This window comes from Microtus oregoni, unplaced genomic scaffold (genome assembly GCF_018167655.1).
Source record: "Microtus oregoni isolate MIOR12 unplaced genomic scaffold, Mior012 000046F_ref0000063, whole genome shotgun sequence".
NCBI lineage: Eukaryota > Metazoa > Chordata > Mammalia > Rodentia > Cricetidae > Microtus > Microtus oregoni.
The window spans coordinates 2,382,214-2,397,070 of NW_024543220.1; the positions used below are offsets into that span (position 1 = coordinate 2,382,214).

At 41.5% G+C, this 14,857-nt stretch overlaps 1 protein-coding gene across 2 annotated transcripts; it reads right to left on the reverse strand.

Moving 5' to 3' along the window:
* Positions 1–6,118: 6,118 nt before the first annotated feature.
* Positions 6,119–14,130, reverse strand: Clec5a (C-type lectin domain containing 5A). 2 transcript variants are annotated; one of them, XM_041635098.1, is made up of 7 exons: positions 14,030–14,130; positions 13,517–13,608; positions 12,732–12,806; positions 10,278–10,337; positions 9,645–9,781; positions 7,567–7,673; positions 6,119–6,298 (listed from the first exon to the last, which is right to left on the reverse strand). In XM_041635098.1, exons 2-7 carry the CDS (start codon positions 13,593–13,595, stop codon positions 6,184–6,186), a joined length of 573 nt encoding a protein of 190 aa, XP_041491032.1. In that variant the 5' UTR covers positions 13,596–13,608; positions 14,030–14,130; the 3' UTR covers positions 6,119–6,183. The 2 variants fall into 2 exon arrangements, with proteins under 2 accessions (XP_041491032.1, XP_041491033.1); XM_041635099.1 differs by lacking the exon at positions 12,732–12,806.
* Positions 14,131–14,857: the final 727 nt, after the last annotated feature.

Here is a 14,857-nt window from a genome sequence, read left to right on the forward strand (position 1 = left end):
ACCTCTGACCCTGGTAAGCTTTGGGGTTGGCTCTCACGACCAACCGACTGACCTGAGAGTGGACTGAGCCAGCCTATAGAGCCCCCAGGGAATCCAGGTGCTGAACAGTCTAAAGTTTGCTTGTGCGAAAAAAAAAAAAAAAAGCTAAAAGATAGGCAGTAAAAGAGGTTCAGGTGGAAAAAACCTCTAAACAGGTTCCAGTGTGTTTTACAGTGTGCATAGGTTTAAGAATGAAAGAAAATGGGTATAGGCAGTCATAGAAAGAAATAGATTAAAAATGATGAATTAATGTCTTTAGAGACGGTAAAAGTAATGTAAAAGAAAAAAGTCACGTAAAGATGGAAAATTCACAGGGAGTCTGGATCCTGTATGCTACTGTGTCAATTTTGAATTTTTTGATTGCTGAAAAGCAAAGGACAGCTGCTAAGAAACCTGGCATTGAAAGAGGGACTGTGGAAGTAAACAAGCCTAGATATCTTAAGGATGCCTTAACTTTTAAAATGTCAAGAAATGTATTTGTCAAATGGAAATAAAAAACGCGTTGGAGAAGTGGTTTAGCTTTTGCTTCCACCGGGAACAAGAGGCTGTAGATTCATTCCAAGCTGATTTGGATCTGGTTTGATCAAGGCCGAGCTCTTGACTCTTGACAGTTGGCATCTATCAACAAAGGTTATAACTGGTCTTCCCAGAACTTGGTTATTAGATCAAATTTTTCTCAGGGACCCTTGGGGATGTCTTCATCCACAGCCAGCAGGAAGCAATATGGAGAGGACTGTGCCTATATTCCCAAGAGAAAAGGTGGTGTGGGTGGTCTTTGGTTATCTTGTGGGTCATGGATGTATGTTTGTTATACTCTAGGTGAATATTGGAATATAGTTTAAAAAGATAGCTATTAATCTCAGACATTTTGCATTGGCATGAATTTTGGTATATGGATACAAATTCAAAATCAATTTTGTTATGCTGTATATATGTCTTTGCTCTTGTTTAAAGAACTTTTGCATATTGATACAAATTCAAGGTCACTTTTGTTACAACACTGTATATATGTTTCTACTCTTGTTAAAAGGATTTTTGTATATTGATTACAATTTAAATTATTTTTGTTAAAACATGTATGCATGTTTCTATTTTTTGTTTAAAGTATTGTGCCTATGCAGTTCATTTCATTTGGAAATGTAGGGTGAAATTTTAGTTTTCAAAAGCAGTTATTATGAACTACATAGAATAATCAGGAAACATAGGTTAGTGGTTCGTCATTAATAGCAACCAAATTTGCAGATATGTTAGGTATGTTTTCTAGATCATTTTATCTACAATAGATATATTCATAAACATAGAGTTATATTTTAGATAGATAAATGGTCTTCAAACACTTCAAAGATCTATGGCATATGACATTTAAAATATTTTGTTAACTTAGGACTTTTCATGACAGTGAGACACATCTGCTCATGGCAACACCAATTTACTTTAGAGATGATGGGCATCAAAGAAACTCCGTATGGAGTTTGCTTTCAATGTGGCAAGGCTAGCTAGTCATTTGGGCAAGAAGCTGCATTTGCCTGGCCTGCTTGACAGAATGTTGTATAAACTGGACTAGCAGGACCCACAGGAAAGTGACCATTGAATTTTGCCAAAACAAGGTGGGACGGTCTTCAGGGTTTCTGTTTTGCAGAAAAAACAGACAGACATTCTGCAGGGAATGGAGGAAAGTGGTTGACAAACTGCCAATATAGGTGGGACCGTTTTTCAAATTTCCTGCTTCACTGAAAAGTCTGCCAGATATTATGGGCCTGTAGACTAAAGATGGATGCCTCAGCATTGCAAAGGAACTTTGGGCGACTGTCATTTCTAGAGCTTTTGGAAGTAGTTTGCAATGCACACTGGGGCCTTTGAAGGAGTTGAAGGCTAGATAATCATTAGAGTTGCAGTTTTCCTTAGATGTGATAGAAAGTGAGTTAGGTAAAAATTTTGGATTTACTAAAATAAGATAGATTATGGATTATTTTCTTTAAATTTACCAGACACAAATGAATTGGAATTCAGTATATTGTGAATGTAATCTTTACTTGGTAATTGTTCTTATTTGTTTCAAAAGAAAAAAAGGGGAAATGTTGGGGAATATTATTTTAAGGTGTGCAACTTTTGTTTATGTTGCATTTGTTAAACTCTGTGAAGCTGTGATTCTTTGCCTGTCTAAAACACCTGATGGGCTAATAATGAGCTGAATGGCCAGTAGTGAGGCAGGAGAGAGGATAGGTGGGGCTGGCAGGCAGAGAGAATAAACAGAAAGAGAAACAAGGAAGAGAGGAGCAGAAAGAGAACAAGGAAAGGAGAACTTCAGGGGCCAGGCACCCACCCACCCAGTCAGTCAGCCAGCTAGCCAGCCAGCCAACCAGCCAAGGAGTAAGAAGCAAAGTAAGATATACAGAAGTAAGAAAGATAAAAGTCTAGAGAAAAAAGGTGGATGGGTTAATTTAAGAAAAGCTGGCCAGAAACAAGCCAAGTTAAGGTCAGACATTCATAACTAAAAGTAAGCCTCTGAGTGTGATTTATTTGGAAGCTGGGTGGTGGGGCCCTTAAAAGAACCAAAAGATGGGACCAAAAACAACTAACAACATGCTGGCCTTTATCTTATCATCAGAAATCCTCCCATAGTCCAGTTTGAGTTGATTCCTAGACATATGGACTACCTGAGACAGCAGTCACCTCTCTGATTGGAAAGCTATCTTGAGGTTTCAGCTTTTACATCATCACCCCTACCTTCCTGCTGCCACAAAGGATCTGGGTGATGGAGCTGTGTTCTGTGATCCAGAATGAGGTGGGAGCTGGGCTTTCCATGGCCCTGGACAAAGGGGTGCAGTGCAGGGAACAGAAGAGGCAGCCCTTGTCCCGTCTCTGGGATTCTCAGTCTTCAGTCTTTTCCAGGTCTAGAAGGTCTTCTTTGCTTTTGTTCTGCTTCATTTGTTCATCCTCTGTGGCTGCCCTTCTCCAGCCATCTCTGTGTTCCTCTCTTGGCTGTTCCAGCTTAAACTCCCAGGTTCCTGTTTCCCTCATTACAAACTAACAAATAAAACAAGAAAGTTTTCCATGAGGTTTCCACCTTTCTGCAGTCAGTGTTGCTCTCACTTTTTGTGTCCAGCATTGCTCAACTTCCTTCTTCCTGTCAGTCCCACCCTGATCTTAATCATTGTTTCCATTTTTGGGGGGAGAGAGGGTTTCATGGCTACTTTGTAAAGTAATCCAGTGAAGTATTTCAAAAAAACTACACATCGATGTTCTGTGGGGTATCCATAGGGAGCTAGTTAAACAATATTTCTGCTATTCAGTGGATTTTATGAAGATGCCAAAACAAAGATGTTCTTCATGCAATGATTAGAAAAGTTATGAGCCACATATTCTTCAGTGAGAAACCAGAGTGTACTGAGTATCAGTGGCCATGTATTCACAGTTGCTGTGAATGGCATCGTAGGGAAGTGATAAATAATTGTCCTGAAAGTATGGCAATGAAGGGAAAGGAAGACCTGGCACTGTACACCTTTAAATATTCTATTCATTTCTGCGTACATATACTAATTACTATGCAAAATAAAATAATCGAATCTTCCTTATTTGTCATTAAGGATATACTAAATCACACTTCTATCCTTAATATATGCTGCAGGCCCAAGATCTTCATCACACAATTTGTCCAAATAAGAAGAGATTTGGTTAAATCGTCTTGAAGTCAAAGTATGACATTTGGAGCTGTTTGGATGCATAGCTGCAATGCCAACACTCAGCAGGCAGATGGAAGAGGCCTGAAGCTGTGCTGGGTTACATAGTGATTTCTAGGCTGGCTTGAACTGTGCAGTAATAGCCTGGCTTAAAACAAAGGAGCTATGAAAGAGGATGATGGGGAAGTTACAAGAGGATGTAAAATTACTTGTCTTTCTAATTGTAAAGTTCTAATTCTGTCATTTTTTTTTTTTGGCTTGAGTGGTGGACAAGTGCTTAAAATACATTTATTATTGAAAGTGTAAATTTAATGTAAAGCCCCACAGCTTTCACTTCAAATACCAATTCTAAATATACATAAATTTGTTAAATGGTATAGATCTAGGGTCTTGTTAATCATGGTGATGTTCTTATTTACACGAAAGTTTTTATATAAAATTTACTTAAAAAAATCAAGGAAGTTGTAGTTTATTGGCAAATGGTAACCTAGAATGTACAAAACCCTGGATTTCATCTTTAATATGGCATAAAACCACAAGTATGGAGATGTTTTTAGATCTTAAAATAGAAGCTGAGAGCTCAGCAATGTTAAGAGAATAAGGTGTATGTTGATATGACCATATCTCTTCCTCAAGTCTTTAACTGAAAAGTGTGATATGTCCATGAAAGGTGCTTCCAATTCTTTATCAGATGATGAATGGCAATCAAATACAAATCAAAGTCACTATGGAAAGTCATTCACATAAACCAAGTAGACAGATAACAGCATATGTTGGCAAGGATATGAAATTGTTAAGAGTTCATATATATATCACAGAAGGAAAGATGCAATTTCCAGGAGCTTTTGGAAAATAGAAGATGCTCCTAGAACTGCAAGAGCTAGCAATCACTCTCCTAGGTGTATACTTGAGAAGTGAATGTTTGTAATAGTTATAGTATTTGACAGATGGGAAAGCTTAAGTATTACCCAGTTGATGCAGAAATAAACAATTTTTTCATAGAATGAAATACAGGTTGTGATAACAAGCTTTACACCATTGCAACAAATACCTGAGATAAATAACTTATGAAAAGGGTTTTGGAGATTTCAATCCATAATCAATTGGCCTCATTGCTATTGGTCCTGTGGAGAGGGCACACACTGTGTTAGAAGCACACAATGGAGGAAAACCACTCCTGGCTTGGGAGCGAAAGGGAAGATGAAAGGGCTGAAGGTTGTCCATGCCCTATAGAGGGCACACTCTCAGGGTCATAAATACATTCCAGGAGTCTTAAAGTTTCCAGATCCTCTTAAAGGTTCTCTCACCTTCAAATATCACACTCTCAGGGAACAAGTCTTTGATACAGACATATGGGGGGTATTCCAGATCCAGGCTAGAACACTGTTGCCTGCTGAAATACGTGGGTGAGTATTAAAAACCTTATTATAAGCAGAGGAAGTCAGTAAGAAAGAAAATTATACACTGTATGATTGTCTTCATATGAAACCCAGAATAAGGAACTTTATAGAGACAGGAAGTAGAGAAGTGGTTCCAAAGGGCTGAGAGTAACACGAAGATGATGTAACTATAGCTAGTGTGTACAGGATTTCTTTGAGGTGGTGGCTGCAAACTACTGTGAACGTACCAGGCCCATTGAACTGTACATCTCAAATGGGTGAATGTTCTGACATGCTACTTCTGCCCCAATAAAGCTGTGAAGACAATATACAAGCTGTGTCAGACATTAAAGAAGTGTGTAAGGAAAGTGTATCAGAAGCAAAGTCAAAACTCCAACCCAAATGACTTACTAAATCCATTTGAAAACCTGCATCACTGTTTCCTAGTAAGGGCTACATCTATCTACCCTTCATGAGCCCTTCCCCAGTAATTAAAGCAACATTCACAGAGTCCCTGAATATCCTCTTTCTCACTCCAGTCCCTGCCCAAGCTTCATTAAGCTACATAGGAGTAACCCCCCGTCTTGCGGGAAATTCAGGCTTCAACCACAGAAATCACGAGATGTCCTCATTTCCTGGCCTCAATAGTCTGCAACTGTTTTATCATAAGACAGGAAGTGTGGCAATGGAAGTTCTCTTTTCTCAAAGTGGATCAAGATTTCCTTTCTGTTGTCTGGGTTCTGGGGCTTACCTCCAGTTAGAATCCAGTTACTTATTCTCTCTACCATAGACTCAGCCCCTCCCCGTTCTGCATACTGAGATGACTGGAATCCAGTCCCCTAGCACAGCAAGTGTGGTCTTGGAAAGTGCCCGGAGTAGAGCAGGAATTCTCCTGTTGTGTGAAGGTGCGTGTGGAAGGGAATAATTTATTGACCCTGAGGATTTACCGGGAAGCTCGACTAGCAGCCTATGGGAGATGGGTACAGTCTTGGATGTTCTGTATTTTCTGGGCTAGTTTCAGTTGCAAGCAATCTCTTTTGCTGTCTTTGTAGACATATATTTGCTCTTGTTGTAGAGACCCATGATCAGCTGGGAGTCCTCTCACAGATCCAGCGGTAGCTGATGTCACATGATGCAGCATCAAATGTCTTTGTCAGGCCTATAGTGACGCAGTGGAAGTTCTGATTCTCATTTGTAACACTAAATGAGTAGAGAAAGCATGGTTAAGCCTCCTGGTTTCAGTTTTGTCTTTGATTGCTAGTGAGGTGAGGGTCACATGGGAGGTGTGCATGGAGGAGATGCAGCCTCATGTAACGATACACCCTTCTTTTCTGCACTGGGTCTTTCTTCTCCATACATCTTCTCCAGTCCAGTCCCGTACCCACTGCTTCCTCTCAACTCTCCTGTGAGCATTCACGGATTCCAAGAATCTAGGTCTAACTTGTTCACATAAGGTTGGAAGTATTTCCAAACTTTGAGGGCGGTGTCGCACCGTCCAAAACCATCTTTCAGTATTGATTGCATGTTTATAACAGGAAGGCCTAAGAAAGGAGGAAAGAGATTTTTCTTCCTTTACTGAATGGGAGCTAGCTCTAGGAAAACCTTGGTGGAGGCCAGCCGTTGGCCTTCTCCTACTTTCTTTCTGGCATTTGGATCCTTTTGGTCTGACTGTAGAGTCTCATTTCATGAAAAAGTGGCATGAGATTTGGGCTCAATGATCCATGAAATCAAACTGTGGCTCTATCCTGCTGCTATGTGAAATTCAACACATTTTATATTCATTTTAACACTCATACCCAATTCAACTACTTGGAAGTAATAGCATGGCATTACTCCATGGCATCCTGGTGAATACGGAGAAATGATCCATGCGTGTGCTTAGCGCAGCATAGTGCCTGATATTTAGAAGGCAGTGAGTACATATTAATTTTTTCCTCTCTGTAAGAAAATCCATTTGCAGGCAGGGGACCTGGCTTGCTCCTTGTCCAGCTCAGTATTTCCATATGAAAACTGGAAACAGTATAGCCTCCTCTAAAGGTGGACTCCAAATGATTCCCTGAAGATAGTTCTTGAGAGATACAGGCCAACCTTAAGGTATAGATAGGATATAGGTATATAGTAAACTTTCTCTAGATAAAGGAACTATATCGGGGGAAATGATATGATGTGCAGTTTAATGACCTATGAAATATATGAGGTGCAGCAGAGCTATGCATGTGGGTCAGTTTGAAGAAGATAATTTATTATAGGAATAATATTCTAATATTTTTTCTTCTACTTTTATATTATGCAAAATGTTTGATTATTTCCTATAATAAATAGGCTAAATAGGCAGGGAGTGGGTTGGAAACAGCTAGGAAAACAGAACAGAGTCTAGTCTCATCCTTTGAGCTGTCTCAGTGTGACTCTCAGGTTTAGTCTTCTTATGTAAAAATCCCTAGGGAAATAAACGCAGGGTGTTCACGTACTTGCCATTGAAGTCGGAGTTGTTGACCCAGCGCCACCTTTTTCCTCCCGGCTGACGTGTCAAACCAACAAAGTACTTCTCGGCATCAGCTATGTCCTGAAGATACTTCTAGAAGTTATAAAAAGAAGAAGCGTCTCATCAGTGAGTTCTTCAGTGCTGAGCTTGTGGCTGATGGCGGCTCTGGTTCTGGGAACCAGGAAGGCTCCTGGGGATTGGACCCTGCCTGGGGAAGTTCTGAAACTTGGTCGGACATAAGATCACCTGGATATCTGGACCAGACAGATTGCTTGGCCTGCGGTGCAGAAGAGCTAAGGATGAAGAATTTGCATCACTGATAAATGCCCTGTGATGTCAGTATTGCCCAGAAGGTGTGGGAAAGGAGGGCACCACAGTCAAAACCAGGCCGCTTCATGTACACATCTTATGTCTGGAATGCCTCTCTTTGTGGGATTTTCATCACTCCAGAAAATTTCACATCCCCAGTTAAGTTTAATCAAGTGGAAAAATGTGTTGCGGGTTATCAGCAAACCATCAGTGTGATCTTTGTCTGTGTCACTATGCAGTAGAAGCTGGGGAGTGGGCAGTGAACACTGGACGCACCAAAACTTAAATAGTGACTAGAGGAAACAGAGGGATCAATTCTTCTCGTTCTCTTCTCTCCAGCCCCTGTTTTCTTTCCCCAACCCTGCTCCTCTTTTCTTCCCGATTTTCTACCGGAAAACATATTGCTTTCCACTTGGGTGCTTTACCCTAGAGGCTTCGTGGGATCCTAATCTCTGACCTTGGTCATCTATCAAGGGTTGGCCCCCTAGAAAATTCTGCCCGATCACAGGATGATTTTTGAGAAGCTAGGATAGGGGAGGAAAACATGAATAGTGTTTAGTGCCCAACATCCAATCATTGCTAAGATTTGAAGAGAGGCAACTGTAAGTAAAATGAGTATGATGAATTTAATGTTCTATTGTTTAAGTATATGATGGTCAAATAACTTTTATTTTGGCTAAGGAGATGTATTCGTTGGTGGAACATTTGCTGTGTAAGTGTGGCAATTTGAGGTCAGATTCCCAGAACCCATGGGATAGCCTGATGTCGTTTGTTTTCCCAGCGCTCCCATGGCAAGATGAGAGGCAGGAAGGGGAGAATCCCTGGAAGGCTGGGGGAGGGGAGCAGCTAATCTAGTTATGCGGTTGTGAATAACAAGGCACCTTGTCTCAAGCAAGGTGGAAGGTGAGGTGGTTCTCTGACTTTCTGCTGTGGCACATTTGTGCCCACATACACACACACACACACACACACACACACACACACACACACACACACAATCTAACCATTACTTTTCTTTAATTTCCTCATTGCCTATGCATAAAATATGGCAGCCACAAGCTAATGGAAGGCAGTAAACAAAGCTGCGACAAAGCATTCTTCTACTCTCATTTTCACAAAGGTGAACTGTAAACTCTGGGATCCAGTTCTTTGTTTTAATTATAGTAATTTATCTTTTTTCTTATGCACACTGAGATGACACATTACTATCATGAGTAATGCATATCTTCCTCCTTTACTATATACATTTTACATGAACATCTCATAAAGTATTCTGTAATATTTCTTTTGTGTTTGTGTGCTTTTGTAGTTTATGAGTATGCATCTATGTATGTGTGTGAACATACATGTGGCATTTATGGAGGTCAGAGGATGGCCTGCGGGAGCTTCTGCAAACATGCAAGTCCCAGGGATTGAACTTAGGTCATCAAGCTTTATAGTGGGTGACTTTACCCACTGAGCCATCTCCCTGGTCCTGACATCACTTCTGCATGCACTAGGTCTTTGGTCAAGCCTTGCACTTTTAATGTCCTGGTTCATCTTTAATACATAAACCTGATACTGTAGTTTATGGGGAAGACGACAGGATCTGGATTTCTCAGTCTCAGGTTTAGAACAAGGACTATGAACTCCCCAGCCAGGCAGGCCTCTATTTCTCGCCAGCGTCCTATCCCCACTTCACGTTTTCCCATAGACTCCACCAACTGCAGCTGACGTCGGGCAGGCTATTTTATCACACCCTCCCAGTGTCGTTACCAGTTTCTCTAGTGTGTCGACAACTGCCAGTGTGGATCCTCTGGTTGCACAGTGATCCCTGCTGTTATTCCAAGATGATTCAGAGGTGGAGAAGAAGAAGCATCTCCCTTGGTGAAGATCCCAGTCTTTGGGGCAGGCTGGAGAGATTAGGGGAGTAAGGAGCAGAGGCAGAAGCAGAATGAATACATGCTAATTAGTGGTCTGGAGTGGGAACCCTGGGACTGACACACAAAATGATGGGGCATACGTTTCTTTGTAACTACTAGTATAAATGCTTCCCAATCCAGGAAGAAATTCCATCGCTCTAGTCTGTCTTCCAGCCCCTAACATAGAGGGAATGACCATGTTCCTTTGAACAAAAGTTCCACAAGAAAGGGACAATGGGAAAATTCCTTGAGAATCCAGTTTGTGCAACCCAGGCTGGCCTCAAACTTATGATCCTCCTGCCTTTGCCTCCTTCTGCAAATTCTACCGGTGTGAGCCATCACTGAGTTCCAGAACAGCCATGGATACACAGAAAAAAACCTGTCTCAAATAAACAAAACAAAACAAACAGACAAAACAGAACAAAACAAAAGAATCCAGCTTATGTGTATCGAGGGGATGGGAGAAACCAGGGACCATGCACTGTACCTGTTCCATAGCTCCTTGTGGGCATGACACTTTCGTTATTTCTCCCAAAGATCTGTGAGACTGAAATAAAAAGAAAGCCTGGTGGTTACTATTCGATGACCACAACAACCATTAGGTGTGGGCTGTTGAGCTCTGACTGTTTGTTTCTAAGCATCCCAGATGTTCTAGATGATCCAGAGGTATAAAGAAAAATCATCTTTCTTGATGAAGATCCCAGTGTTTGGGGCAGGCTGGGAGTTGGGAAGGGAGTGTGTGGAAAGGAAGGAAGGGGGAAAGAAGGGAGGGAAGCAAGGCCCGAAAGAGATGCTATAGAGAAGACAAGGGGCTTGGTCCCTCTGAACTAGAGTTGTGAGAAATTTTTCTTCTCTGAAGCTTCCATCTGGCTATTGCTGTGGTCTATTGTGCTAGGTGCCTAAGTCCTACTTTAAACCCCACTTCTCCCTATTATGGTAGGTGCCTAGGAGGCAAAAATAAACAGGAGGGTGGGGGTAGAGGAGGCTAGTACCCCAAGAAGGCTCTTACTCCTCCCATATACACGTTTGATATGGTCACCTCCAGAGAGCGGTTGAAAGCACTTTTATTCTAGGCTTGATATAGCATCTTTGCTGTTCTCTTTATTTCTGGTGTCCAAACCCTCTACAAAAAGCTTTCATTCCAGACAGCTTTTAGATGCTTTTCTCAATTAGGATTTCCTCTAAGAATTGTAACTGAGTACAAGAAGATCCAAGATTCATAGAGTTACAGGAGATAAGGAGGTAGGTAACCTTCTAGAGATTTCTCTAAGCATAAGAAGTTTGCTTTTTAAAATACAAGGTATGGAGAATGATGGGCCCCTAAGAGGATCTTTTTTCTGAGAGCACTGACTGCAGAGACAGCTACAATGGCTCCATAGACTGCTGAAATCTCCCTTCAGGGGCTCTGGTTATTTTTTGGTTATGGTTAAAACTACTTCCATTTACCCAGACATGAAGTTGTTGCTTAAAATAATAATGATGAAACAGACATAAGCATTCACCCTTTAATACATTCCCTAGCTCAGAGACATTGTAATATTATAAATATTATAAAAGACTGTTTTAATTAGAGATGGCAGTTTTGGGTGCTAAAGATATCAACAGTAACCCTTATCTTTAGAGGCAGTGACAGAGTTCTTGCAGACAAGTGAGCTTGGAGCTAGAGAGGTGGCAGAATTCCCAGCACCTACAAGCTGGCACACACCACTTCTAACTCCAGTTCCAGGGCATATGGTGTCCTTTTCTGGCATCCATACGTGACACATGCACACGGTGTACCTATATATATAAAGGTAAGAACATTCATACACATAAAAATAAATAAATCTTTTAAAAAAGAAGTAGGATTAGAAGCATCTTGTTCTCTGTGTATGAAACATCTGGCATTCAACTTTTTGTTTTATACATGAGGCTTGATTACTTACCTGTCTTATTCTCCTATAGTTGTTCTAGCAGAGTGTTTGGCACACGAAAAGATGCCTAGACTTCTTTGTGGAACAAGAATTCTTTGTGTGTGTGTGTGTGTGTGTGTGTTGTACGTACATGTTTTGGTGGGTGTATGTACATGTGTGTGGGAGTGTGCGTGCACTTGTGTGTGCATATGTGAGAAGCCCAGAGGTTGACATTGGGTGCCTTCTCCAAACCTTGTCCACCTCATTTGTTAAGGCAAGGTCTCTTTCTGAACCTGGAATTTATTAGTTTGGCTAGATTGACTGGCCAATGAGCACCAGGGATCAACCCATCTCTGCCTCCATCCACCAGACCTGGGGTTACAGACATTGCTGCAACACTTGTCTTTCACAAGTGTGCTGGAGATCCAAGCTCAGGATCTTATACTTGTGGGACAGATACTTTACCAACTGAACCATCTCCTAATGCTGGAATTTGTTTCTCTTCCTTCCTTCCTTCCTTCCTTCCTTCCTTCCTCCCTGCCTTTATTTCTTTGCTCTCTCACTTTCTTTTTTGTTTTTACCTTTTTTTTCAAGATAGGGTTTCTCTGTATAGTTCTGGCTGTCCTGGAACTCACTCTGTAGATCAGACTAGTCTAGAACTCAGAGATCCTCCTGCCTCTGCCTCCCGAGTGCTGGAATTAAAGGTCTGCACCACCATACCTGTCTAGAACTTGGTTTCTTTATAACCATTCTTGTAAGACTCTACGAAACATATACACAGAACATTACAGAAGTCCCCCACAGACCATCCTCGGGCCCAGAGGAAAACTGAGCATTGTATATTTCAAGCAGAGGCTAAGGGTGTAGCTTATGTTTTTCTCAAGCAAGGTCCTGGGTTTGATCCCTAGTACCAGTAGGAGATAAAAATCAGTATCAATAGGTTTGCTATTCATTTTCACACTTGAAAAGATGATGAGGACCTTTATGGAGCATTTGTGCATAAGTTTCTTAGGGACTGTTAGAATTCAGCTTGATAGTAGGGAGATTACCATTCTGCACATTAGTGGTTCTGTAGCTCTCCGTGGGGATGAAGCCATCATTACTCTTGCCAAAAACCTGTGGGACTGAAAAGAAAACCAGCTAGCGGCTCAGCCTCAGTGTGGCTGCAAATGGCAGCAGCAGCAAATGAGCCACTGGGGATGCCAGGGAGCTGTGACCACAGGAGGAAGCACTGAGCTCTCTGCCTCATGGAGGACTGTTTATATTTTTGTTGTCTTTGCTTACCTACTTGTGGATCTCCTCTGCTCTCATGATAGTCATTGCATATTAAAATTGGGTCACAAGGAAAATACCGCTTACCCAACTGCAGCCATTTGCTCACATTTCCTTCCTCCTTCATTTTTTCCTGACTTCAGAGCTAAATCTTTGGTTTTGAAGCTCCTTTTATTAATAAATTTATTGTGAAGAATTTGTATATACACACATGTGTGCAGGCACACACACAGACACACATCCCTCAGTTAAATCTTAATCTTATATTAGCCCTTCACACAGCCTTATTGGATTGAACTGGAACAGTATTAATTTTTAAATTATAGCAATAATAAAAAGGCATGCTAAATATTTTAGTTCATATTCTCCAAAAACTTCATGTAAGGACTCTACCTTTTTACCCAGTCAGCCGTGCATCTCCACTGTAGAGCAGTAAACCTGACCCCTGTGTCTGACAGAGTGAGGAAGGACACCGTGGAGGTATGTGGGCTCTGAACCTTTATACTCAGTCTGACATTCCGACAATAAGGGCGCTGGGGAGAAGGCTCACACAAATACTCACAATATAGCAGAAATACGGTCATTCCAGCAACTTTGATCACTACTATAATAAACCCCGAGATGATCATGTTCCAGTTCATGATGATGGGAATTCTGTGAGGAGGACCAGAGCAACATCATCAGTATCTGGGGATGAAACTGCTTTCTCCCTGTCTTAGCTTTGTGTCTTGTTCAGAGTACCCAAGGGAGGGCTTTAAGACAGGCATTCTGGTGGCAGGTGAAAGGAGGAGCCCCGGACATGTCCAGAGCAATGATAGAAAGCATGACATGCTATTTCTCCTTCATGTATACTTTAGCCTTAGGTCTAAACTGTGTCTTCATTTGTGGCTTCAAAAACCCTGTCCAATATGCAAGTCTCCTGGAATTCAACAACATATAGTCTTAAAAATGACCCTTGCTTATAAGCTTACAGTTTGGCAATGCTAATCTCATTTATAGAAGCCTTAAGTGAAGTGTCAGGGGTACGTGACAGATGAACAGGCAGGCAGGAAGGCAGACAGACAGACAGACTTACCTGATCTCTCTGTGGAAGTCTGGCGTGACATACAGATCAAAGTCTGGCCTTTGTGATCAGCTAATCCTTGTGCGGTGAGCAGGGTTCCTTGTCTCCTGCTCAGGCAATGGGTACCATCCTTGTTCACAACCTCACTGTGCCAGCTGCATTTTCAAGCAAACACCTCTTTCTGTTCAGTGCTCTTGGCAAAGGAACAGGCAGGGCAAAGAGGGGAAGGGAAGCTCTAGCTCTGCAGGAGGAAGGTTCCTATCAGGGCAACCTTTCTAGACGGATGTGAGAAACCACATGCCTCAGCACAGACTCCCCCCTTCATCTGTTGACTTTCTAATTGCTCTTAGGACAAGGCGTGACTGCTTAATGTAGTATACAAATCTTGCATATTCCTTCCCTCATGTATTCTAGGTGCTCAACCATGTGCTAGGTATTCTCTTAGTGCCTGGGATGTGTGTGGTGGTTCTGTATCTCTTACTAGCACTAAATCTGCCCTAGTCTTATCTGCCACCGATACTACTGAAGTGAAATTTTTTAATGAATTTTCTCATCCATAGTCACATGACACACCTTTATTGACCACATAACCACACAGCACTAATAGTATCACCTGTTCTAGCTCAGATACACAGTAGACTTTTCTATGTTCTTATTGACTAGATAATTCTAATGCATCCTTTAGACATCATTTCCTTTAGGAAAACTCTTTTCCCAATCCTCCACTCATTTGTCCCATTTGTGTTTAGGTATTCCTTATCTAGTACCATGTTACTGGGTGTTCCTTGGGAGCAATTCTTGCATGATTATGTGTGCACTGTTATTCTCATACTCTGAAGC

What these genes read in the sequence shown, in the direction of transcription:
- Clec5a (XM_041635098.1), bottom strand. Translation starts at nt 13,595, where the DNA reads ATGAACTGGAACATGATCATCTCGGGGTTTATTATAGTAGTGATCAAA. An exon ending in AACCACTAATGTGCAGAATG is followed by an intron (nt 10,338 to 12,731) that starts GTAATCTCCCTA and finishes TTTTTATTTCAG; the next exon opens with TCTCACAGATCTTTGGGAGA. An exon ending in CACAAGGAGCTATGGAACAG is followed by an intron (nt 9,782 to 10,277) that starts GTACAGTGCATG and finishes TAATCTCTCCAG; the next exon opens with CCTGCCCCAAAGACTGGGAT.